The 26150-nt window shown below is 50.0% G+C and overlaps 1 protein-coding gene across 4 annotated transcripts; it reads right to left on the reverse strand.

Moving 5' to 3' along the window:
- Window positions 1-1449: 1449 nt before the first annotated feature.
- Window positions 1450-26099, reverse strand: CLIP3 (CAP-Gly domain containing linker protein 3). Of its 4 annotated transcripts, none has more exons than XM_088139742.1 (14): window positions 22811-26099; window positions 20351-20575; window positions 16676-16815; window positions 15705-15798; window positions 14305-14466; window positions 11520-11638; window positions 10348-10584; window positions 9281-9416; window positions 8699-8839; window positions 7631-7765; window positions 7329-7452; window positions 6395-6456; window positions 6038-6110; window positions 1450-4972 (listed from the first exon to the last, which is right to left on the reverse strand). In XM_088139742.1, exons 2-14 carry the CDS (start codon window positions 20484-20486, stop codon window positions 4918-4920), a joined length of 1614 nt encoding a protein of 537 aa, XP_087995868.1. In that variant the 5' UTR covers window positions 20487-20575; window positions 22811-26099; the 3' UTR covers window positions 1450-4917. The 4 variants fall into 4 exon arrangements, with proteins under 4 accessions (XP_087995868.1, XP_087995867.1, XP_087995864.1 ...); XM_088139741.1 differs by having other exon boundaries at window positions 6391-6456; window positions 20351-20507; window positions 22811-23534; XM_088139738.1 differs by having other exon boundaries at window positions 20351-20507; window positions 22811-23532.
- Between the last annotated feature and the right edge of the window lie 51 nt (window positions 26100-26150).

The raw sequence follows: 26150 nt of genomic DNA on the forward strand, positions 1-26150 counted from the left end.
AACAGCGGAAAGGACCAATCCGCATTCAGATGCACAAAAGCCCGGCCGGCTCGGCATTCTGGGAGTTGGAGTCCGGCGTGGGGAACAGCCTATTCTACCCTTTCCTTATGGGTCTGAAATATATATTACAGCAGAACCACTTTAAGGACAGGGTAGATTATTATTGCCCCCCCCCCAAATCTAGAGGCCACTAATTAGAGGAACTGGCAAGGGTGGCAAAACGGAGGGTGGGTGGGCTCGGCCAGGGTTTCCCAACCTGGGGAACTGTGAGAGGCATGAATTTCAACTCTCAGAATTCCCAGCCAGCGGGGCCATTGCTAAGAATTCTGGGAGTTGAACTCCACATGTCTTAAAGCAGCTTTCATCATCCTGGAGAAGGACTATGTGGTTGATAAGAATTGGCACTGATGTGATTATGTGATGGCATATAATCGATCGATTGATCGATCCTGCTTTCAACTTCCCGTCCCGGATACCGTTTTTCTATCTTCTCTACCAGTTCTTACCCAGGCAGAGCGTTTGAGCTGCTCTTCAATTCATCCTTTCTGAACTTTAATTTCATGCTGTATTTCCAAGCTGGGCTTTTACCTGCAACGTTCTTGAACTGGATTTTTCCCTGAATGTGAGGGAGGGCTCTTTGCTTTCCGAGGACGGGGCGCACCGCAGCGCAGCAAATCTGTGCACAGTGCTTGATTGCAGCACGCACCTTCCCCAACCACAGACTCTTGCTCTCCACCCATCTAGGACTTGCAAGGTGACGTTGCCCTGCAAATAGGTCCTCAGCACTCAGCCCCTTAACACCTAGTTCAAGCAAAAGTCTGTAGGTCTGCAAAGCGGCAGACAACCTTCGCCTCCTCCCAAACGCCCTCACTCTAGCTGGGATGAGGGGCTGCTTCAGTGTGGTCGTTCCTCTTCTGGTTGCTACCGAAGTCCTGGTGGAGCTCCAGACAGGACCCCCACCACGACGTGCTGCTCCCCACGACTTGTGGTCCTGGCAGTTGGCTAGTTAGTCCTCTTGCCTGCTCGTCACAGCTGCCCAGCTTCAGAGGTTGCCTCTGCTTCCCCATCTGTGTGCCGTTTGCTTATCGTCTTTCCTCCTCCGCACTCTGCTTAGCGTTTGCTTTTCTCAGCTGAGGGCCTGGGTGGGGCGAGGCTGCCTGTGGACGTGGTCGGCACGTCTTTGAAAACGCCAGGGCGGGGCTCGAGGATCCCGGGCAGCTGGCACGCCTGCGTGGAAGCTGGTAGCTTTGTGAGTGAACGAAGGCATGCACGTGCCACCTCTCAGATTTCTGGGCCTGGAAACTTTTACAACCCTTTGAGCGAAAACAGGAGCTGTGCCGAGCCTCGGGGAAGTGGGGTGGGCACCACAGACAGCAATCCCACTTCACTTCCTCGCTCTCCTGCACGCTCTGCGGAAGGAGCAGAAAGGAAGAGTTCTGGACACAGTGCACGTAGAAACACTTTTTATTAATTCGTTAATAACAGATAAGCAATAACATACTGATACTTTTGTCATGCTTGATTTTTTTTTCTTTCCTTCCAGAAAACCTGGATGAGCAGGGATCAGGGAAGACAGAAACCATGCAAGATTCCACAAGGAGCTCAGCGGAGGGCCCGGCAAGCTGTCTCACATGACCATTTACAAAGTTATTTCTCTTTGGAAAATTAAAAAAAAAAGAGAGAGACCTCTAGGCAGGAAGAACACAATCCAGTGTGATCTCTACAGAAAGAAAGATTATGGAAAGCCATCACAAAGGGTTGCGATCTAGGTTGGTCTGTGTCTTTGAGGAAGACAAGGCATTTCCAGTTGACAACTCAATGGCAAGGGGTTACCCCCAATTTAGTAGAGGGGGACACGCCAGGATTGTGCCCGACGTCAAACTGAAGTCAACCAAAGGCTAATTTATTGCTAGTCAATGTCAGCGTGGAGAGATGCCTAACGTGTGATCAAGAAAGCTATGAGGACAAGTGAATGAGAATGTTTACAGATGTTTCCTATAACCTGGCATCCTCCAGATGTGTTTGGGAATAAAAAAAGGTTCTCCAAACTCCCAGCCATCTTGAGCAACGTAGAGAATTGTCATCCCGACTCATCTGGGGGAACCGGTTTATGGACAGCTGGTTGACATGTCAATGAGGATGAAATGTGGGTCCAAACTGGGGGACAAGTATCATATCCCACAACACAACACAACCATGATAGTGGGAAGGATGTAAGATGGAGTGGATTGGAAGATTCAATGTAACCGGTTGGGTTTTTTTAATATTATTTTATATATCTATACATAAAGCTCCCCAATATTTCACCAAGCTTGGGGTTTCTTCTTTTGGCCAGAATGCTACCCTCCCTAGATGCCCCAATAATCTCCACTTCTTACGTTCACCCCATTTCTCCTAATGGAATATTGTTGTCTTTTAGCCACTGTGCAACAGGTACGGCGGCCTGCTCCCCAGATGCCTGTGTCCCCAAAGCCCAACCCGGTTGGATTTCTGCAGACCGCACAGATGTGGAAGGCAAAGAAGGTCTTAACGGGGCAACCTTGTCATGTCAGGCAGCAGGATGGCTCTGCCAGCCTCTCCAAGGGGTTGACAAGTGTGTAAGGAAAAGAAGTTGGAAGGTCCTGCAGAGGGACGGGCAGAGGAAGTGGTCAAGGCCAGAGGAACCGGCTTCCCAAGGCAGGAGAAAACCCTGGACTCCAGGCTCAGCTTCAAAGCAAATGATGCAAGAGACTCAACAATATTCGAGGGGGAGCAAAGAAAATTTACAGTAGAAATGTCAACGTTTCGCCTTAGATCTCAGTGCCGAGCCTCCAGCGCCACAGAAGGATCCCCCCATCAGAACATCAAAAGTTTGCTACTTTCATCTCTGCTGTTTACATTTCTAGTTCATTCATGTTCATTCTTCATACCCACAAGCAGGGCCTAGCGCTCGGTGCTCTATTAGTCTGGGGTTTTTTTCTGTTTTGCCATCCCCAAATTCAGCAAAACTATTTTCAGTGAGACCAGTTTCTCTCAACCTTGGGAACTTGAAGATGGGTGGACTTCAACTCCCAGAATTCCCCAGCCAGCTATGCTGGCTGGGGAATTCTGGGAGTTGAAGTCCACCCATCTTCAAGCTCCCAAGGTTGAGAAACACTGAGTTAAACTAAGTGAGGAAGCTATGAGCTGTATGGTTGAAATATTACCAAGATGGATTCAGACAGCGTTTTTCAAACTTGGCGACTTTGAGACGTGTGAACTTCAACTCCCAGAGAGTTGAAGTCTGCACATCTTCAAATTGCCAAATTTGAAAAACACTGGATTAAGATCTAACACTCTGTAGCTGATAAATGCAAGGGTAAGATCCGATTCAGTCATAATATCTCTTCCCTGCCTTTTGCTTTTTTTTAAAAAAAGAGAACTGACTTCTGGTTACTTACACACAGAGAGATACACACACGACACACCATTAGAGGATGCTATTGGGTGGTTTACCCCTCCCTGTATGTTAATTTGCACATACATAAGCTAAGCACAGCTGCTAATACACACTACGTTTTAATTAAGGTGTCTTCTTGCATCTGTAATTCAAAGATAGAGGTTTCAATTAGAAAGAAAATTGCTAACCAGAGAGGCTACTTACGGTATTAGCCAACCGTGGGCAAATGTGTTGGCGCTGTGGCCCCATCCTGCTCGCACATTAGTAGCACCTCCATTTAAAGCTGCAATCATGTGAACACTTAATTAAGAATAAGCCCCACCAAAGTCAGCAGGGAGTTACTACTCGGCAGACACAAAGGGTTTGGCTTCTGTACGTGATGAGCAGGGCAATGTTTCGTAGGAGACGGACAAAATAAGCAGAGCTTAGGAGGAAAATAAGGGAGCGGGCAGAGGATTAGTAAGGGCTGCACTTGCAAGGAACAACGAGCCAAGATCCTGGAGAACCTTAGCTTCATCATAAATAAGCTGTAATGGTCTGTGGGAAAGACAGGGCCAAGAGACGCTGCCAAGGGAATGGTCAGATAAGAGGAGGCAGAGCCCACAGCTGCATAATGGGCGGAGAAGGAGGCTCAGAAGGGACCCTCCCTAGCTTCCCAGACTGGAAAGGAGATGGGGGGGAGAGATGTACTTTCAGACTTGCAAGATTCTGTCAATGTAGCTTTACAGTAGAGTAGAATTAGCTCCTCTGGTTGTGATTCCTATCTGGTTTACCCCATGAGGCCGACACAAGCTACCTGCTTGTGGCTAGGATCCTAACTGGTTAACCAAACACAGTGATTATTTATCACAGCCTTCCTCAATGTAGTATTCTTGGTCTACGCTGGACTAAGGCAGTGTTTTTCAACCTTGGCAACTTTAGGAGGTGTGGACTTCAGCTCCCAGAATTCCCCAGCCAGCAGGTTTAGACAAAACGGTGCCTGGTTCCCTGGTCACCTTAAGAGGACCGAGTCAGTTGCAAACCAGGGGAGACTCAGCCTGCAGCCTTGGTTTTGCACGAAGGCAAAGTGGGTTTGCTTCCTAGAGGCTGCAACGTGCATGTGGGGCTTTCCAGGAGGGGCAGTTAAGATTTCAGAGTTGGGCCTCTTTTCTGTACACCCTGCGGGAAAGATCAGAGACTTGTTTCCAAACCATAACTGAAGGGGTGCCAGTTCAGGTAAAGAAAAAGGACTCCCACGGCAGTTGCCAGTTCCTCCAATGGGAAAAGAAGTGCTAGAAGAGACCTGTTGTGCCACGGCTCAGGAAGTGGGGAACAAACGGGACGGGTTTCGCATTTCTCACAAACTACCAGGGGTGGCCATATGGTTTAGCAAGGCACTGGGGTTCACTAGAACGGCAGTGGGGGAAGGAGAGGTGAGCGACAGATGAAGAGTAGTCTTTGATTACGTGGAGAGCGAAGAAACAGCAGAGGAGGAGGAGGAGGGAAAGGACGCAGGGACTCTACGGCTGCATCTCCGCACGGAGCATCCACGGGAACCAGCAACAGAAAAGGATCCTGCAGGAGAGAAAGGGAAGCGTGGTGTAGTTCACGTCAGGGGTGGGAAAGCGACAGAAGAGGAGTCGAAGGAAAGAGGTTTTCTGGACCCCCTTAAGGGAGATGTACTTAATCAGCAGAGGACACCTCAACTACCAAAGTAACTCTAGGTGGCTTGTGCAGGATTAAGAACAGCAGGAGAATCACAGGAAGAGTAAGCAGACAAACGGCCGAACAATAGTAATATCCAGTAATCAGACAAGCGATCCTCAGTCCCAGTCGTGCAATAAAATTCCACCACCAGGGAGTGGATCATCCATGGAGAGATCCAAAAAGTCAAGATGGGAACTACCACCTTAGCTTTTCGGATCCTCTCCTGCGGGGGCTCCTGCATCATTCTCCACCCTGCCCCGGGGCCTGCTGGAAGAGCCGGGGGTTTAGAGCTTTACGAGGGCATAACAGGGTCGGAGTCATACGGTCTTCAGGGTGACGTCGGTTGACAGGGGCAGGCCCAGCCCTAGAGAAGGGCCAAGGTCTCAAAGCTGCTTCCTGCTGGGCTCCTACCTCTGGCAGATCTTACTGTCTGGGCAGAGACACAGGAGAAAGGTGGTCCCATAGAGCGGCCGATCCCGTGGCTTGAAGGGCTGGGTGGGTGGCCAACGACCCCTTGAATTGCACCCAGAAGCCCGCTGGGAACCAGTGTAGCTTGCAAAGTAGAGATGTTGCAGAGGCAAAGCCAGAGTGCCCTGCCCCCCGCATTTTGAACTAGCCATGCCATCGTTCCCTTTCGCCTATTAAAAATAAATAGCCCGTCTGCCCTTAAAATCAGCTCTTTCGACTGGACATATGATGGAAGTGCTGTGTGGCTTTAACAGGGTTTGGGTCTGTGGGGGAGGACCCTGCCTATAAAGCAGGGAGGGCGCTTTGGATCAAGGAATTCATTTCGCTGGGAACCTTTCCGGCCTCCGCGAAAGCCGGCGGAGCCCGTCTGCCCAGCTGAAGACCGCAGCCAAGAGCAGCCAAGAGGCTAAAATCTACTGACGGGGATTAAGAGGGCTCCAGAGACAGCAACAGCCCAGCTTTTACCTAGAGATGGAATTTTCCGATGTGATGTCTTTCGGGGATCTGACTGTGGTGAAGTTGCGCTTTGGCTGTGAAACTATAAGAGAGGGGGAAAAAGTCATTTATTTTTTTTTAAACAGAGAAAGAAGCCAATTTGATGCCCCTTTCCTCCTCCTCTCTCATTTCTCCGGGATCTTTTCTCCTGCAGGAGATGGCACGGAAATCCAGCGGAGGCCAAGGTTATGCATGCCATAGACTGGGTTGCCATACATGGGTTCCTAGCAAATCCCCCTAATGTTGCTTTCCCAAACTGTGGCGTTATGTTTAAATAGCACCTCTGTTCCCCCAAATAGCGATGAGTGAAGTCCAGGGTATACCTACTGGTAACTTGGTGCACCTTCTTCCCTGAAGTGCCATCTTGGGAGTCCTGGGGGCCTCCAATTCTGCAGCAGAGACAGTTGCACAAAGTTAGCATCAACTGAGTTACTGGAAGCCTAGTGGTGCCATCAGGGCAGGAGGGTCTAACAGGCAAAAATAAGCTACATTTCCAGGGCCCTTAGAGGGGATATGACAGTTCCAAGTACTTAACAACAACAAAAAAAGAGTTTGGGATAGACCCAATTTTCTGTTGCCATCAGGATTAATTTAACTGCCTGCAGCTGACTCCTTTTGTTGATTGCAATGCAACTTCTTTTTAGCCGAGGTTCACATGGCAAAATAAGGAGTGACAGAAAGCTAAAAAGACAGAGCCATGATCATTCCCTTGGAAGAATATTGCCAAAGTGTGAAACTGTTAAAAGCAGTAAAAATTTTGGCAAGCAAAAAAAGCTCATTAACGGCTCAGAAGATCTTTCTTCCCGTTGTTTCGACTGCATGCCAATGTTTATTGTTCTGGCCCGGGGGACTGTTGGGGAAAAGAGTATGAAAGTCACAAGGAGATAAAGAGGTGGGCGAAAGTATTTCAAAACCGCCTTAAAACCAGCTTAAAGCGTTTTGCTTAGCCCAGTGTGGAAGTTATTTGGGCAGCTGTTCCCACATCTGGCACTCTGGATGTGCTGATTATGCTGGTGGGGAATTTCGGAAGCGGAAGCCCTGATACACCTGGAGGGCGCTAACCTGGGGAAAGCTGTCCCAAGGAGCTAATCCCTATTTTTCTCATGGCACGTGGCTTTCTGTCTGGCGCACTGAACTGGGAGCCAGGGCAACTCTGGTATCTTCAACTCATCTGCGTGGGTTCGCTGTGGTTGGCAAACAGAAGTCGTGGCTAACCTGGGAGGGAGGCACTCTCATTCGCAGCTTCCAGCCGCCAGCCTACCTCTGGACCCTGGAAGGAGGAGCAAAAACTCCATGCTTGGGAGCGCAGGTGAAGTAGCGAACTCCAAAGACAGAGCCATCGTGTTTCCCCGTGGGCTTGTCCAGCTCGATCCCAAACCAGTAGCCTAGGGAAAGAGCAGCGTAAAGGTTGCTCTCACTATTTGCACTACTTCTGATTTATGTTGTACTGTGGGCGTCGTCCTGATAAGGTCACAAAAAGGCAGTTGTGGTCCCGCATCTCAGCCCCTGTCTTCATCCCACCCCCAGCCAGCGTCTTCTCCTCCAGCCCCGTGTCTGCCGTACCTGGGGCAAAATCGGTCTTCCCATAGAAGCGAATGATGCCTTGCTTCTGTCCCGCCACCAGGACCTGATCCCCAATGTCGATCTTCAGTCCCTCACGGTCCAGGCTGCCAACAGATAAGGATTTCTTCCTGAGAGCTGGGCAGAGAAGAGAGAGAAATAAGAGCGACGTATTTTGGTTTATCCCTATGCAGCATTCCAGGACTTCCCTGGTGGACAGGGACATCCCCAAGGGGGTCAACAGGATCAGAATGGTGGGTGCAACTGGGGCAGCTGACACCCTGACTCTTCTCACGGGGATGCAATCCGTGCGACACACGTTAACCAAGGGTGGAGCTTCAATGGCCAGGCCGTGCCCACTGTTTTGATCCTGGGGACCCTTCTATGGGTGACTCTGGTAGGAGATGACAAACCTTGTGCTGACTCTCATGGAATGTCTGCCTGTTGCCTAGTTCATCAGATGGGTAAATAAGGCCCAACTGCTGGGTCATGTCATCAGAAGGCTGGCAGTCAAGCGTTGATTGGCTATAGCAAATCAATCCATGATTTGCATCCCCTGGCTCTGCACATCCCCCCTTTCTTCCTGTCCTAGTTTGCAACCTGTCTTCTGGCTCACTCCTCTTCCCAGGGCACTGGGCTTGTGAAGTCCTCGGCCTCTGGTGGGTCCCATTCTGTGGATTTTGTGGGGCTTGATTCGGCCATCTGGTGCTGCTTGGAGGGCCAGGCCAAAAAAATATACGTATACGGAGAAAGTTAGGTCAGCAATGGGCCTGGCTGGAATGTTAGGCAGGGCAGTCTCCCAGGCTGATGTTGCACCTCCTCTGTCTCTCTTCCTTTTCCAACACTCTTTCATAGCTCCTTTCAACCTGTTTGTGCTCTTCCGGACCCCTTTGCTCTCCCTAGAAGAGGGAAGAAACGCCTCTTCTCCTCCCACCTACTATGGGCCACCACCCCAGCTGCTGCACTCCAAGATCTGAGCAGCTGAGTCAAAGCTGAGAGGAGAAGCCACTGTCTGGAGCCTGCCAGATGCCCTGGGGGCCCACTCCGCAGCACCCTCTCAGAAGAGCGCACCTTTCCGGTCCTTGTCCTTCTCCTTGCGCCCTTTTGCTGTCATGCGGGAAAAGTCCACGCGCGGGGTCCGTGGGGTGGAGGTTACGGATGAAGGTGTTTGGTCAGCAGCTTTGGAGATCTTGGACACTGAAGCAAATAATCCTGGGAAGGCAAAAGAGAAGTAAATGGTAGCCCCGGATCAGTGGTGCTGGAAATAATTTCACAATGATCATCCATGAAAGGGCATCCAGCCAGTCAAGTAATCTTGACTCTTCCACAGGACCATGGCCTCTGATCCATGGGCTACGCCTTCTCTCCTTGTTGGGGTGACCAGTGCTGCAGGCTCTTCCGATTCTCTCAAATCCCCCAAGATGTCATGACTTCAAAGAAAGGCTTTGTCCCACCCATGCTTGGTGGTTTGATCTCCTCCCCCTTGGCAATGGGAGGAATTTCATTTTGGCTAGCTTCGCTCCCTTGGCCTAGATGAGAAGCTTAGCAGGAACCCAAGTTAGGACTATTCGCTACTTCGGATATTTCACTTGGATGAACTCGATGGGAGAGGAAATGTTGGTACAAAGTACACCCAACTCTGCTAAAACGTACCATGCTTTGGTGGGCAAATAAAGTAACGGATTCCACCCACACTGCCATCATTCTTGCCGTCCGGCTTATCCAGTTCCACGCCTACCCACTGGCCGCTCGCAAACTCGGTTGTGCCACAGAAACGCAAGGTGCCCACCTATAGCAAAACACGATGGGTTTGGGTTATACCTGGGGAACAGAAAATTACCTGCGCATCACCTGTCTAGATACTGATGTAATCTGAGCTGGGAATCTAACAGGAAGTGGATGCTTCCAAGATCCTCTGACTTAATTCAACAAGGGTGATCCAGATGAAGAAGCAGTGGCCTGTATGTGTAGCTGATTCATGTAGATGGACATCTGGATGGCGATGTAATGTGTAGCCCAGCCCCAAGAGCTACACAACTGTACGAACACTCTTGGATAGCTACTCTAGGGGCACCTCCCATGTCAAGTCCCTGGAGAGTTTGAGGGGGTTCCCAGAATTTTCAGTAATGCTGCAGGAGTGGCTGGGCTCTTAGTCTATGCACAGACCTTCCTTCCTTCCTTCCTTCCTTCCTTCCTTCCTTCCTTCCTTCCTTCCTTCCTTCCTTCCTTCCTTCCTTCCTTCCTTCCTTCCTTCCTCCCTCCCTCCCTCCCTCCCTCCCTCCCTCCCTCCCAACTAGAGCACCAAAATCCAATCTCAGAACTACTGTTGGTTATCTGTGGCTACAGGTCTGTAGAGGAATGCAGACATAACCTTGACGAAGTCACACCGGAGCTCTTAAGGGAAAATATAACTCTGTCCTGGAAAGGCAAAAAATGTGAGAAAGAAGCTCCAGATTGTCCTGCCCTGATTCTCTTTGGTATAAGAGAGGACAGAGGGAAACTCTGGCAGGCTTTCATGGTTCTGTTATTATACCCTACAACAGCAAGGTAGCATTCCTGTAATTCTTGCAATATCAGTTTCCTGATCTGGCCTACTTCAAAGGGCCGACAACATCTAGAGCAGATGAAAAACCAGGCAGTTCAAACGCAGCCACAGTGGAGCCTGAAAGGAAAATGGGGCAAACCTCTCCCCCGTCCTTGTGGGCCTGCCCCTTCCTTACCTTCTGCCCATCCACAAGGACTCGGTCGCCGAGCTTGAGGCCAAGGGAAAGGAGCATGAGGTTCCCAGGAATATTGTCGTAGTTGGGCAGGGTGACCTTGGGGAGGCTGCAGCTCAGAGGCACCGCATCCAGGAGCAGCTGCTTCAGCTCCTTGGCGACCATGGCGGCCTCAGCCTTGTCCAACGTCATGTCCATGGGGTCTGGCACAACGTCAGCTGGGACCTGGCCTTTGCTGTTCTGTTGAGAGAGAGCAAGAGAGGGAAGTGCGGTCTTTCCCCACCCGAGGACAGTGCGGGGGCTTTTGGTCTATTGCGCTGAAGGCCCTTTTCATGAAGTTAAACGGGGCTGTTGAGATCCCCTGTTCGGGGCATGGAACTCAATGGACCCTCTTAAGCAGCTGGTTGTCCAGCCTCTGCTTGAGCGCTTCCAGCAAAGAAGAGCTGACCACCTTCCTATAGGCTCGATTCCTTGGTCAAATGGCCCCTCCTGGGGGGTCTGCAAGAAGGGGGTCAAAAAAATCAAGAGGATGGCCTCGACCACACAATCACAGCCCCCTCCCTGCAGACACCCAGGATCCCTACTGTTAGGAATTTTTTCCTAATATTCTACCAGAATCTGCCTTCTTAGAACTTAATGAGAGGAATAACAGGCCCCAAATTGGAGATGCAAGACTTAAGTCCATTCTGCTGTGGCTGCTCTCCAATATAATCGAGAACAGACCTGGTTCTTTTCAGCTAGATAAACACATCCACCCTTTGCATCTTTTTGCTCCTACCAGTCAATTCCCTTTCTAAACACCATTGAGCCTTAACCTGTTGTTCTGGTAATGTCAGTTACAGCAGAGTCGCTGGAGGTGCTCACATTCACAAAGTCTCCTGATTAACAGGCTAGGCTATTTATATTGCATCTTTGAAATCTAATTTTTGCATCTAGTTTTACACATTTTATACATGAGTGTCATTAGCTTGCCTCTCCCTCTGGCAGCAGCAGTCTAGAGGGGTTGGTCAAAAGTCCCAAACATGCATAAAGCATGTTTATAAAGCATGCATAAAGGAGGAGGAGGAGGTTTTGAAGGCATTGGGAACCTTTAAATGATCCTGAGAATATTGGGTCTTCCCCTCTTTCAGCCAAACGCCCTTCTCCCCCTTATCTGTGCCCCCCCTTTTTCTCACCCTGACAGCAGGGTTGGCCCCGTGTTCCAGAAGACACTTCACAGCCCCCAAACACAGATTTGAAGCAGCGATGTGTAAGGCTGTTCCATGGTTAAAATCACTGCACGTTGAGTTGAGAACTTAAAGAAAAAGAAGATACAGGGTGAGCAGGTATTCAGGCCCGGTGGCAGAATTATTTCAGGCTGGTTTGCAAAATATCGGGCTAAGGCACCAGCTCTTTCTGTGCTGTGTTTTGTTTCTCCAACCCTACAGGGTTGCCCATGAAGCTGTTCAGGAGATACAAGTGTCTGGGGTACTGCAAGAAGATTCCTCACTAGAGTTGAAAGGCGTGGACATAAATCATTTTGTTTTGGATTCTTCTTAAAACGAAGCAAGAACCAAAAACGTTCTAAATTGGCCTGACTAGCTAAAACTTAGAAAGCTTGATATAGTTCAGGGCCCAAGTATCAGAAAACCTCCCTTGGACCTTTGTTAGTGTGGCTGTTTCCTTCACAACTGGTTGGGGTCAATGCAACATTGCTTAGAACAGTATTTCTCAACCTTGGCCACTTGAAGATGGGTGGACTTCAACTCCCAGAATTCCCCAGTCAGCCATGCTGGGGCCAAGGTTGAGAAACACTGGCTTAGAAGGAAAGGTGAGACAGAGAGCAGGACCTGGGACATCATGGTTGTCATTAGCACAAATTGCTTTCCTCTGCTTCCTGTGATGACTCCTAGACAACGTGGCTGGCTTCCACCTTTGGCCAACACTTTAAGCTCCCTGCCAGGAGCACCAATCCAACACGTCCGGGCTCAAACTCTTCAAACATTTTTGCTGCTGCTTGCATTTTGAAGGTGCCTTCAGGAGCAAAACCCTAGAGCAGTTCCAGTTTTACTGCACATCAGAGACAGCAGAGATGAGCAGACGGTCCCTTTCATGTTGCTGCATCTCTGACATTGGAGGTTGCCAAGGAGTTGTGGGTCCCCAGGAGATGAGCAGCTGGTTACCAGGGGCAGTTTCCCACAGGTTGGCAACTGGGATGCATGCGCGCACGCTCTCTTTTTAATGAAGACAGACACAAAAGCAATTATTCTGCCAGTGTCACAGCACATTTATGACCAGGACTAGAGCCACTGTTGTTGTTTTTTAATTAATAGTGAGCTTTCTCTCAAACTAAAAATGATTACAGGTGGGAATTTGGAACCATGCCTTATTCCAAATTAAAGGGAATCCTCCCAAAGAAGAAATCGTTTGAAGGCCTGAGCTCTTGTATTCCCTTGGAAGCATCATTCGACACCATGGTTTGAACTGCTTGAAACCCAGCTGCTCTAACACTCTGGGGTGCTGGCCTAACATTTCCTCCTTCCAGGCCAGATCCACCCTTTATCCTCAATTTATCACAAGTGAGTGATAAATGCCACTCTCAGTTAATGAGGATTGACATCCCACTGCATGGAACGTGTGTAAGAATTTGAATATGGGTAAATCAATCTTCCCGGAGAAGATCAATCTATGTGGTCACTACGAGTCGATACCGACGTGATAATGCATAATCAATCAATCAGTCTCCTTTTTCTTTTGAGACGAGGCACACAGACTCTGGAGCCGACCATATTTTAGAAGAGGTACTTCTAAAAAATGGAAGACTGTGATGGAATGGTTTGATGAAGGCCGCGCTTGGGGAGATAAGCATTTCCTTAGCCCCCAGCAGGAGTGTGGGAAGGTTAAGAAGATGAGGCTGGCACCTCCCTAAGGAATTCACGGTGTTTTGGCTGGCTGGCTTGGGAAGTGTACATTCAGTCTGGAGAGATTCTGTCTGAGACATGGAAGCTAATAGATGCAGCAGAACTGTATCTGTACTGTCTCGTGGAGTTCTTTGGGCTGAACCTGACAAAGACAGACTCTCATTTGACACCTATTGGTTTCACAAGTGCTTGCACAATTTATTTAGAGAGGGGTACCTTTTTAATTAAGATCGCTCACAGTAAATTATTCTAAAGCAGTGTTGTTCAACCTTGGGAACTTTAAGATGGGTGGACTTCAACTCCCAGAATTCCCCACCCAGCACGCTATTGAACTTTAAGATGGGTGGACTTCAACTCCCAGAATTCCCCACCCAGCACGCTATTGAACTTTAAGATGGGTGGACTTCAACTCCCAGAATTCCCCACCCAGCACGCTATTGAACTTTAAGATGGGTGGACTTCAACTCCCAGAATTCCCCACCCAGCACGCTATTGAACTTTAAGATGGGTGGACTTCAACTCCCAGAATTCCCCACCCAGCACGCTATTGAACTTTAAGATGGGTGGACTTCAACTCCCAGAATTCCCCACCCAGCACGCTATTGAACTTTAAGATGGGTGGACTTCAACTCCCAGAATTCCCCACCCAGCACGCTATTGAACTTTAAGATGGGTGGACTTCAACTCCCAGAATTCCCCACCCAGCACGCTATTGAACTTTAAGATGGGTGGACTTCAACTCCCAGAATTCCCCACCCAGCACGCTATTGAACTTTAAGATGGGTGGACTTCAACTCCCAGAATTCCCCACCCAGCACGCTATTGAACTTTAAGATGGGTGGACTTCAACTCCCAGAATTCCCCACCCAGCATGCTGGCGGGGGAATTCTGGGAGTTGAAGTCCACCCATCTTAAAGTCCCCAAGGTTAAAAAACACCATTCTAAACCACTAACTGGTTGACTTAAAAATGGTGGCTGAAACAAGCTTTCGAGAAGGTGCCAGGTGATTCTGGCTCCCTTCACCTGGGACACGCGGTCCATCTCCGTCCCACAAACACACCTTTTGGCTTGGAGGCCTTCAGGAGGATGCGGATGAGTTCCGGGACATCAAAGTAAGCCGCGTAATGCAGGGCGTTCATGTTGGTCCAGCGGCTGCGCAGAGTCACATCTGCCTCTAGAGCCAACAGCTGGTTCGAGAGACGCACTGCAGCAGCTGGATCACCTGGGAGGGATGAAGGCAGAGCTCGGCTACAGCAAAACCGTCTCTGAGAGAATTTAACCCCACAAGGAAAATAACTGTTAGCAGATACGTTTGGAACGGCGCTTTATCCTTCCTTCAGCTCCTGTGGGGTAAACTCTAATCTAAACGATGGTGACCCTATTTTCTTGGAAAAAAATAAAGGACAAACCCGAAAAGAAGGCAAATCTGAAAGAGGTTCATAAGGATTAAAAAAAAAAGTAATTGTTTGTGCGGATAACTTTGCTTTACAAAGGAAAATTGAAAAGCAAAACCAAGAAAAATGATAGAAAAATGCATATTCTAATAAAGGACAGCTTTCTGAAACAAACAACCGTCCTTTATAATAAAGACATGGTCACTGTAATCTAAATTTTATAAGTATTGAAAGGTTTGTCAAGAAGGGGCTCAGAAAATTAACATTTCAGCTCTCTATTTTGGACTACTTATAATTTTAAATATACTATGGAAAGGTAGGGGCACTGTAGTTTAACTGGCAACATGTTTTCTTTTATTATTAGTTATTTATTTAAAAGATTTGTGTGGCCGTCCATTTTAAAGCGTAACTCTGGGCAGACCTCATCTTAAAGCACAATACAAGACTGGAGCACTGCATTGCGAGATTTTATTACGTTGAGCCAATATGTCGTTTATCTAACCCCTTTGCAGCTTCACGAGAGATATTTGTTAAATTTCATTTTATTTCCATGCCTCCGTAATATATAAATATTCTCATGCTGCTTATTCTTAAAATATATATATATATATATATATATCAAAATGTTACTTGCTATGCAAGTATCATTAAAAGTATGAAATCAATAAAAGCATAATTAAAAGGATAAAGCAGCCAATTGAAGATATAGCAGCAGTAAACTGGTGAAGGTTAAGAATCTGAAAATAAATAAATAAAGTCTTCATCGGGTACCGATATGAGCATTTGGGGGGAAGAACTGCATAGAAGGGGTGCCTCCTCCCATGTTCCATCTCCTTGTTCCTTCTTTCCACCTTGTGCCTCTGAGACTCTTCAGGCAAAGACCTTCTGTGACATCAGAGGCAGCTCAGCCAATCGCTGCAGACCTCCTCATTGCCACTGCAGACCCACTGGCACACCCCGCCATTCTGCCATCCCTGTAGGGCCCCGTAGATCTTGCCGATGACATGAAACTCATCGAACCCCAAGAGCAACCCAAGGGCCCAAAGCCGGAGAGGCGGAGGCTTACCGACACCGTGTGCGCCAGCTTTACAAGCGTAATGCAAGAGAGTCATATCTGTCAGCCCATCCCGGTCATCGACGTGGCAACCCCGCTTCAAGATCTGGAGAGGACAGAAGGAGGCCAATCAAGGGCACACCCGGGTCATTTTCCAGCCTCTTGGCCCTGCCATTGGGCCAATCTGGTGGGTAGGCAAGATTAAGGCAGGATTCACACATGGCACTCAGCCATAGAAGGTTTGGGTTGGTGTCATGCCAACTCAGACCTTGCGGCTGATGAATGAATGGCACAGGGTTCAGTATGTTGTGTGAACTCAGCCCCCACTGTGGCTTATTCAACAAACCATAACCACAATAATAATTTATTACATTTATATGCCGCCCGACTCCCAGCAACTCTGCCCATGACAAAGCCAACCACGGCTTAGCCCAGGGTTGAACCACAGCCTAAGGTTTAGAGAAGATGGGAGCCAGAAAAGGCTTTGGAGATCATCCAGCCCAACTCTCTGCCAGGTTCCGGGGGGATGCAAAGAGGCATTTTGAAAGACCTCAACTTCCTTACCTGTCCCGGCTAGTTAGGTAGCACCTTTCAGACCTTCTCAGAGATGCTTGTCTTCTTCCTTGTACACACACCGTTAGGCTTATACAGCCAAGATATTTGTGCATCGCAAGTGCTATTCTTTGCTACGGTACCTGGGAGTCCTCAGCCTCCAGATGAGTGTTGCTCAACCTTGGCCACTTGAAGATGGGTGGACTTCAACTCCCAGAATTCCCCAGCCAGCATGGGGAAGTCCACCCATCTTCAGGTGGCCAAGGTTGAGCAACACTGCTCCAGATGCTTTCTTCTTCCCCACCTCAATCCTTCAATTTGTACAACAACACACACCTACTCCTGGGCCACCTCCCCTCCTCTCCCTGGGACTGAGCACAGCACGCAACGCCGTTGGCCATCATCTTAAAATCTGCCTGTTGCCCCCTCACCTCGTTGCCAATCATGTCTATCTTGTGCTGCACCTGGGGAACCCATTGGCGGATGATCGCAAACAACTCCGGGACTGTGGTGATGGGATCATACAGGATTTCTTGGCAAGCCGGGTCATTGGGGTCGAAAAAAGTGAAAGCTGCAGAGAAGAGGAGGGGAGAGGGGAAAGGATGTGATGCAACAGTTGGTTTCAAAGCAGGTGCACTGAAATGCCCTGGTAGGCCATTGGTTAGATCCAGAACCCCAACCCATATATTCTTATATCCATCCATCCATCCATCCATCCATCCATCCATCCATCCATCCATCCATGTAATTGTAAACACCCTTCTCTCCCCACCCCTCCCCCAGTTGTGGGAGGTAGGCAACATGTACCTATACACAATTTCAATTATATAAAATATATTTCAAAAGGCCCTTGTAGAATAAAGGTGCTGAGCCCTTTGTTTAACTGGGAATGGTCGTCTTTCACTTGGCGCTCTCCAATTGTCTTGGGACTATACCCCCCAGAATTCCCAGCCAATATGGCTGTTGGTGGTCTCAGCTTGGAATTTAAGAAATGCCAATACTGGAGGGCGCTAACTTGGGCAAGCTTTCACTATCCTGTGCCCCCTCCAAGACACATTAAATTTTTTTCAAAATGATTGCATTATTTCCTACTAAACCTCTGGAGAATCCACGAATCCACAGTCTGCTTCTTTATACTTCCCTTGAGTTCTTCTTGTACCAAAATACCAAAATATTACCACCACTGCCCAGAGGATCATTGGTTGCCCTCTCCCCTCTTTGGAAGAACTTTATAGTTCCTGCTGCCTTAAGAAGGCTCAAAATATTCTTAAGGACCCATCCCACCCGGGACATTCTTTTTTTGAACTATGACCATCTGGCAGACGGTGCAGGATAATGAAAACAAGGACCAATAGGCTGAAGAATAGCTTCTATCTTAGAGCTGCAACTATACTGAATTCTATCGTATAATGCAGTATTAATGCAGCATCAGGGGTTGTGCAATATGGAATGTGAAGGTTGTGTTATATGTGTTTTATGTGTATGTGTTTTATGTGTTTTATGGTTTTTATATTTTTAAAGCTGCACTGGGGTGGCATTAATTTCATTGTACTAGTTGTACAATGACAATAAAGATTTCTATTCTATTCTATTCAGAGGGGTTTTGAAAAATATATTTTATTGCTTTCTAATCAATAGCAGAAGAGAACAAGGAAGCTACTTCTGAGGTATCTTTCAGATAACTTTAGTTGCAATATAATGCCATCACTCCAGCTGCGAAGAAAAGCTGATCTTAGCTTAACAAATGCAAATGTCCACCCAGTCCTCTTTGGATATTGCTTTCTTAAGCCCTGTCAGTTATGGGAGAAGAGGTTTGGAAGGGAAGAGGGAAGAGGAGGTGTTGGCTCTTACTCCAGTCCATGACTCAAAGCCTCTGTCTGTACCCCTGAGTCACCAGCACAGTCCTCTTTCAAAGAGCAACAACCATCTCCTGCTTTGAGTCCAAATTCTCAGGAAATGCAGATTCCTTGAAATGGCCCTTGTTGCAAGACTACGGCAACAGCTGGGTCTTCCTTCCTTCCTTCCTTCGGCTGCTGGCTGGACCCTTTCATCTGCCTGGTTAAGTACCCTGTCCCCATCAGTTCTCTTGCAGGGCAGCCCAAGCATTTGCTCCAGCTTCAGCCTGGCTGTGTCCACTGAATGAATAATCTGGAGTGAATCACCTGCCCTTTCATGGATTGACCAATTCAATTTAATCCACATACTTCTCCAAGCTGGAGACAGGTTTCTTGTTAGAGGATGAGCAGGCAGATTTTAAGCTTGTGAGATCTACTTTTTCCTTTTTAAGCAGGATCGTTCCAGAGCACCGGAGGTCTGATTCAGCAGCTGGTAAGTAAACACTGGCAGGCTTATTTACTTATTAAATTTAGGTTGGATGGCATTCGCTCTCTTCATGGGCAGCTCGTATTGTTCTGGGTCCAAACATGGTGCTTGGGCATGGGAGGGGGGAGTTTCAGTGGACCACAGAGAGGGAATTCAGCCATTGTGGTGGCAAATCCTTGTTTAGCATGCTGCCTGAAGCTAATTAACTGCACTTAATTCAGCAAAACATGGTTTAATATTTCATGAGAAGGTAGCTGACCCAAATGCAGACCAAGCACCACATGGATCCAGCCATTGCTTCCTACACATGATGTATGATTTAGGATACTTTGCAAATCATCTGGAGCTTATTGAATCATTTATTTGTTTAGGGCTAAAACAAACTCTGGCTTAGGGCGATGTGTGTCACCAGGCCCAGATTCCTCTCATCAGGTCCTCTCAGATCCAGAGAAGACTGGCCACACCACTGTGCAGCCTGCCTAACTAAAAAATGACAACACATGAAAACAAAAACTATTTTGAAAGAGAGGCATAACTTGACCGTTTTCTTTAAAAAGTATTCTTTGGAAGAATATTTTACATAACCCAAATAAATACTTGAATCATTTCTACTGAAGTGATATGAATTCATCATTATTAATTATTTAAATAATTTATTTTGGAATAACATTGTCATCATTATTATTTGAACAAGTTATATTAAAATTAAATATTAAAATAATATTGCCTGCATAATTTATATCGGGATAATATCAATTCATCTTTATTACTTATTGCAATTATTGCTTTCCTTACTTAAAACATTTTCCTCTTAATGTGAACCCCACTTTGCACTGCAGGGAGGGCAAATGTCCCTCCCACGCCCCTTCTCTGGCTGTCCCCCTTATGTTCTGTGGTGCACACAAAGTCCTCCTTGTCTCAGCTGCACCATAAAAAAACCAAAGGCAGGATTGACCCAGAAACTTTTCTCTTCCCTCAATCTCAGCGTGCAATCAAGAGAATTAAGAAGGAAACATGCCCCAACAGGAGCAATTTGGGGACTGGGAACCCCGGCCAACCCCCAGAGGCGGTGGGATTCTTATTGGCAACATTACAATTTCACACAACAATTTTAGCCTGGTTTACCAAATCAGCCCATTCTTTATGTTCCCAAAGCAGAGTGAACCATAAACTAAGCAAATAGGCTAGGTTCTACATTACAAGTTAAGCCACAAGAAACTGGCCATAGGTAAAATTAACCCAGTTACCCTATTGTGAAGGCAGGTGCTATGTTGGGAACTGACTTGAATGAAGGATTTGCAAATCTGTTCGATTTCTGCAAGCTGCGTAATTGAACCTTCTTTGGCCCTGAGCTGCGAACCTGCCGTAGTCCAGGTCAGCCTACTGTCCCTCTGGCGCTGTCCTGTCCATGTCTGCGGGCAGCCGGTCTTCAGGTCTCGGGCAGAGACGGCCTTAGCCTCCGTCCCTGGCCCTTCTTCCTGGAGCGTGTGCCGCTTGGAAAGCAGGCATCTACCGCTAGGCTTTGGCACCAACAGTGCTGCTTGTTGGGTTGCTGCTTCTAAGCGGAAAGGCACACAGCCCCAAGCCCTGAAGCTATCTACGAATTTGCATATGGCTGCTTCGGTCACACCGATTCAATGTGCAACCATACTCCACAGAGCATCTCAGCCCCCTGCCCTCCCAGAAGGCAGGTCAACTGGACAGGGAGGAACTCTGTCCATGCTTCGCAGGGAGGGAGGGAGGGGTGAGGCTGGAAAAGAGCAGGATTGAAAGGAACGTCTCACCATAATCTTTGGGGAGCGGGGCTGGGGCAGAAGGGTGGACGATGGGTTTCTTCCTCCTCTCCACTGTTGGGCTCTGGAATTCCAGGGGCTGGTGGTCTTCCTCAGAAGGGAGCTCTGCTGAGTCGTCTTTGGTCATGGCTGTGGCAAGCTCTTTCCTCTGCGCGAGGATCCGACGGGAGAGAAGAAAGAGGTCCCTGAGGGATTAAAAACCCAGAGCACAAAGGCCTGCTCCAGGTTTCCTGACCATGAGACAAGTTTAAGGACTGCAAAGGGAGCAACTCTCAAGCAATGGAGAACACCGAAAGATTTAAGCGTATAAGACCAGGCTTCCCTTGAGGATGACCTCCTGGTCATTCCTGATGGAACGCTTAAGAAACTAGAGTGAGTCTTACTCCTGAACTCAAATCATAAAACTGTTTACGCACTGGGTTAAGCCACAGCTTGATTAATTATGGTTTATTGACTAAGCCATAATTAGCTGGGTTCATATCATAAATTAGGCCATAAACCATGACCAACTTTATGGCTGAAAGCTTGGCTAGCACATTGCATTAACCCAATACAAAACGAAGTGCCTTTAGCTTACTCGGGGGAGGGAACCAGCCAGAAGGACCCGTTTTACCGAAAGGCCATCACTCTTGTTGAGGGTGAGCTGTCCAAAGCTGCACCGTCCTACCCATCGACCTGGAAGGAAGCCCCCCTGAACTGAAGGTATAATTTCTGAGTACATTCATATAGGGGTCCTGGTCAGGTCCACTACAGTGCCAAGCCCAGGTCTGCTGGGCAGTTTATCAAACATGCGTTTTCCCGGAACATTCTGATGGGAATAACCGTAAGTTCAACATCAGGACTCCACACCTAAGATGACCGAGTGCCGAACACACACCAACATCCAGAAAGCTTCTTCCTGCAGGCTTCCTCTAAGAAATACTCCGACACGTTCCGTTTCAAGAGAGCCACACCATTTGCCGTCTCTTCGCTACAGCCATCCGGCTGCATTTCCCAATGTGGATGCATTCACGCAATTGCCCTTTCTACATCCAGACTCTTCTGGAGATCCTGCCCTCCTCCGATCCCATGCACTCCCCCACCGAAATGGAGGTCTCATGGAGAATTATGTTCCATAAAGGGGCTCTGGGATCTCTTAATGGCAAGCACGCTCTCGCAGAGGTCCTATTCCCGAGCTTTCTTTTGGAATGTCGTAATGGATGCACAAAACACCCTCAGATCTTCCTTCCTAACCCCGTGAGTTGTGGGAGATCAATACATGGCATGGCAGGCATGCCCCTCAGGATGAAACCTGTGCCTTCAACAATTCAGAACGCGGGGTGGGGGGCGGGGGGGTCCGGCTGGGGGCTGCCTGCGTACCTGGCTCTATTTTGCAGATTAAAATAGAGATGCTACTGCGTCCTTGCAATTCCCGTACAATTCACAGCAAGTCCACAATGCTTGCAGCCTTTGTGCCCGGTGCCCTATTTTGGCTAGAGGGTTGCTTTCTTCAGCTGGCGCATTTCTTTCGGCAATAACCCTCCTTCCCCTTTCCAAGCAGGCAACGGGGCTCCTTGATGGGGGCCCCTTTCAAAACCGCTCTCTTCCCTGCTCAGTTGCAGACGGCCGAGCCCCCAGCAGGGCATATTTACACCCTCCCTCGATCTGGCACCTTCCAGACCTGCCGGGGCTGCTTCTCCCATAGTTCCTAGCAGCCTGGACAACAGCAATGTACCGGCTAAGGATGATGGGAGAGGTGGTCCTAGGAAACGGACCCTGTCCCGCTTCCTCCAGGGGCTGCTCGTGCTGACCCCTGCTTTAGCCTGGGTCGCCTTTCCTCGCGGGGGCGGGGGGAGCGCAGGAGCCGCGCGCGGTTGTTTTCGGCCCCGCAGCTCGACGCGGGGAGCGATTCTCCCTCGGAGGCCCAGCGAGGGTCCCCAGCGCCGCGGCGGAGCTCCGGCCGAAGGGAGCGCGCCGGGGGGGTGACCCTGGGCGAGGGGCAGAGGGACGGGGGCAGAGGGGGCTGCTCATCGGGGGCGCCCGTCCTGGCCGCGCTCGGGGCAGCCGGGCGGGGGCGGCGCGGGGGCCGCGGCAGCGGCGGTCCGGAGGGGCTGCGCGGCGCATCGCAGCTCCAGGCCGGCGCTGCGGTTCGGGAGGAGGCCGAGGCGGGCGCTCCGGGTAGGGCGGCAGGGAAGGCGGGTGGGGGGGTAGGACCAGGAGGCGCGGCGGCCGGGCGGGCCGCGGCGGCTGCTGAAGACGGGGCCAGCTGCCAGCTGCGCCCGGGCGCGGCGAGAAGGAGCCCCCGCCGCCGCCGCCGGCGGAGAGGGGGAAGCAGCGGCCGCCGCAGGCGGAGGGCCGGAGGGCGCGCGGCGGGGAGGCTTCGCGAGGCCGGGCATCCGTGAAGGTCTTCCCGGGCGGAGACGGGCTCAGCGGCGGGTCCTCCCGCGGCGGGGCTGCGGCGCGCCCACCTACCGTGCGGAGGATGGAGCGGCGGCGGCGGCGGCGGCGGCGGGGAGGCGACCTTCGCAGAGCCTCCGGCTGGGCTCGGCGGGCACAGCGCGCAATGGAGGCGGCGCGGCGGCACCAGCGCTCATGCGCCGCCCGCAGCAGCAGCAGCAGCAGCCGCCCCCCGCCGTGCCAGCCGCGGCTCCGTCCGGCTCCTCCCCGCCTCCGCCCGGCTGGCGCAGCCCGGCCCCTCCCCGCGCGCCCCGCCGCCCGGAGGCAGGGGCCCGCCGCAAGGCCCTGCGGAGGGTCGCCGCCTGCGGGGCGCGAGGGAGCTGCGGGCGCGGCTGGGCGCGGCGGAAGGGCGGGGGGCTGCAGGGCCGCTGCTGACCGGGGCCCTCCGTCCCGTCGGGGGGCTCCGGGGACAGGCGCGGCCAGAGAGGGGAGCTGCGCCGCCCCTCGGGGGCCCCGGCGGCTGAGGAGCGGAAGGGCGCGAGGCGGGGCCGCTCTGCCAGGGAGCCGCTGCGCGCTCTTAAGCCGGACCGGGGCCGCCTTTGGACGGGCCGGCCTTCGAGCCGGGCAGAAGGGATCCTTCCGCGGTCTGGGAACGGGGCTCCTGCGCGCCGAGAGGCTGCTATAATCGCCCCGGGCGCCGCGCGCAGTACCAGCTTCAGGGGCTTTACCGACGAGACCGCGGACGGACTTTCCAGAGGCAGCGCGGCTGGACAGCGGGACTTTGGAGGCAGCGACGTGAGAGCTGCCCGTTGGGCCCCTGCAGGTGATCTCAAGAAGCTAAGCCAGCTGGGCGTTCCAGGGATGCGGGCTAGATCGGGAAATCACGGCCCGGAGGAAGATGCTTGGTACTTTTCTGGCCAACCGCGTGGAAGCCGTTTGCCGTTACCTTCTGGGGAAATCAATCTCATCCTGCCCGACTTTAGGTACCATTACAAGGCTCCCTGTCCTCGGCTGCCGTCCAAGCTTAACACCCGCAGGTCCTTCTCTCCTAGAACTGCTTCCGTCTGCAACTTTCCCAGCTCTCGTGGTGGGGGGCAGTGGCCAGGAATATGCAAAATATAACTAAGTGTGATCACACCATAGATTTATGTAACCGATGAGGTAAAGGCACTGTCACTTCTGCAGTTTTCTGGATTCCTTTCCAGTGACCCTAACATGGCATTTGCTGTTTTCCAAACAGCTGCACGCTGAGACAGCATCAGGACAGGGCTTTCTCAGGGGAGTAACAAAAAAAAAAATTAAGGTGGGGATCTCGATCACACGATCGCCATCATGACTGAAAACTCCACCCTGTGGACACCTCTGGATCCAAAGAGATGGATTCCATCCTAACGTAGTCAAAGCCAATACTTACAGAAAGTACAATCTTCCTGTACAGAACTTACAGAATCTATTTTTCAACAGATTCCCTTTATTCGTTTCTTTAAATTACAGAACTGTATCAACACACATCACAGGCAAAGAGAGAATCCCTGCTCATTTCTTTCAAGATTTGCCATGGCCTTCCCCAAGCTGGCAATTCCCAGAGGCTGTGGACTGGGACTCGACTCCTGGTGGCTGGGAATTTCAGGCCCAGCGCATTTGAAAGGCACCAGATTGGGGAAGACAGGCAGGCCGTTGTGAAATCTTTGTTGAAATCTTTCCTCCCATTCTTAGCTGAGAGTAATCACAGAGGGCAATGTTGTTGTTTTTTTAAGATTTAAACAATGAAATGATTTGTTATCACCTTCACTCATTCAGGAACATTATTTAGCAGATAGTTAGGAAGACTTTTTGCCCTTCAGGACAAAACAACTTGGAAGCAAGAGGCCACGTGGAAAAGCTGAAAGAACTCTAGATGCTCTCTGAATTGTGGGAAGAGGAGGTTTTCTCTTACACACCTCGTCTACACACCTGAGACTATCTTTCCTATGTTAAGAGAGTGAGGAGGGACTCAGAGAAGCGTCATCCGCAGTGAAGCAGTCCTGGGCACCTGCCACAAGAGAGATGGATGAGGTAACCCTGCATTATCCGGGCTCAACTCCCACTATCCTCTTATGGAGGTCTTGGGTGGTGCCAAGATACTTTCAAGCTTCTCCGCGATGAGACCATATTCTATGAAGCACTGGACCTGGATGATCCGTGTCTTTTGGCCCCTCCAGTGCCCCAAGTGCTGGAAGCAAGCTGGAAAGGGATTTTGGCCTCAACGTTTCCCTCCAAGGAAGAACCTCTCTGGCTCTAAAAAAAAATGCATCCAATGGCAGATGGAACACCCCGAGGACCACAGAGGCGGTCACCGGCAGGGCCATCGGCTGCTTCCATCTTCAGCCAGCCTCTGCTCCTTGGAAGAGCCAACAGGGTCCAAGAGAGCAGATGGGAGGATCAATCACAGGTGCAGGTAGAAGACCCAAACTGGTTCACAAAATGCACAGTTGACTCAGGAGCTACTTGGAGCATTTCAAGGTTTGGTTTATCTCGTAGCTTTCTGTGCAACGTGCAGCCAATTAGAAGGCAACAAGAAGGGGATTAGTGAAAGGAGAGCTAGCTTCATGCAGATTTTGCACTTACGCCAAGCCTTTGTTTCTACTCTGCCTTTACACCAGAGTAATGGATTGCAAGATTCTAAGGAAACATGGATCTGACTCTGCTCCTGTTGACAATGACACGTTCTTAATCTTGTCTGCTGGGAGTTTCAGTTCCAGCCTGGTGGTCTCCAGATGCACATTCTGCAATTCACAGAAAACCCCATCTTGTGTAGCTGGGGAATTCTGGGATTTACTCTAAGGCAAGTTAAGAATGCCAGGTTGAAGAAGGAAGTCCTATATGACTCTGCATAACCCAAACTGGCTTTGGCCTCACTGTGGTTGCAAAATACATGTGCAGTTACAATTGCACAAGGCCTGTTGTAAATTGTTTCCATCTCTCAATCTTTTCCACACTTCCCTTTGTGCTGCCTGTGGCCACTTAAAATTTTTCTCCTCCCTCCTTATTGTGTCTCATACATGCCCTTCCTGGCGACACCTGCTTCCATTCAACCCATGTTATTGCAAGCTCTCCACACAAAGGGTCTGTAGGGATAAAGAGCAAAGAATCATCTCTCACCGAGTTCAAATCAGCGTGGAAACCTGCAGGAGTGTCACCCTCGCAAGCTGAGCCCTTTAGAAAAGCACCAGTAAGGACCTGACAGCAAAATTCTAGGTATCTAAGATAGAACAAGGCATTTTTGGGCTTCAGAGGTGAAGCCAGCTACTCTGGTGATGCTCACAAGAATTACAAGCAGGGAAGAACATTGCTCAGTCTCCCCTCCCCACCAAACAGAGGCGGGGAATCTGCGGCTGTCCAGGTTTTGCACTACAATTCCCACCATCCGTGACCA

This window comes from Python bivittatus, unplaced genomic scaffold (assembly GCF_059951505.1).
Source record: "Python bivittatus isolate LINGU-HERP-01145 unplaced genomic scaffold, Pbiv_v1 ctg000310_np1212, whole genome shotgun sequence".
Taxonomy (NCBI): domain Eukaryota; kingdom Metazoa; phylum Chordata; class Lepidosauria; order Squamata; family Pythonidae; genus Python; species Python bivittatus.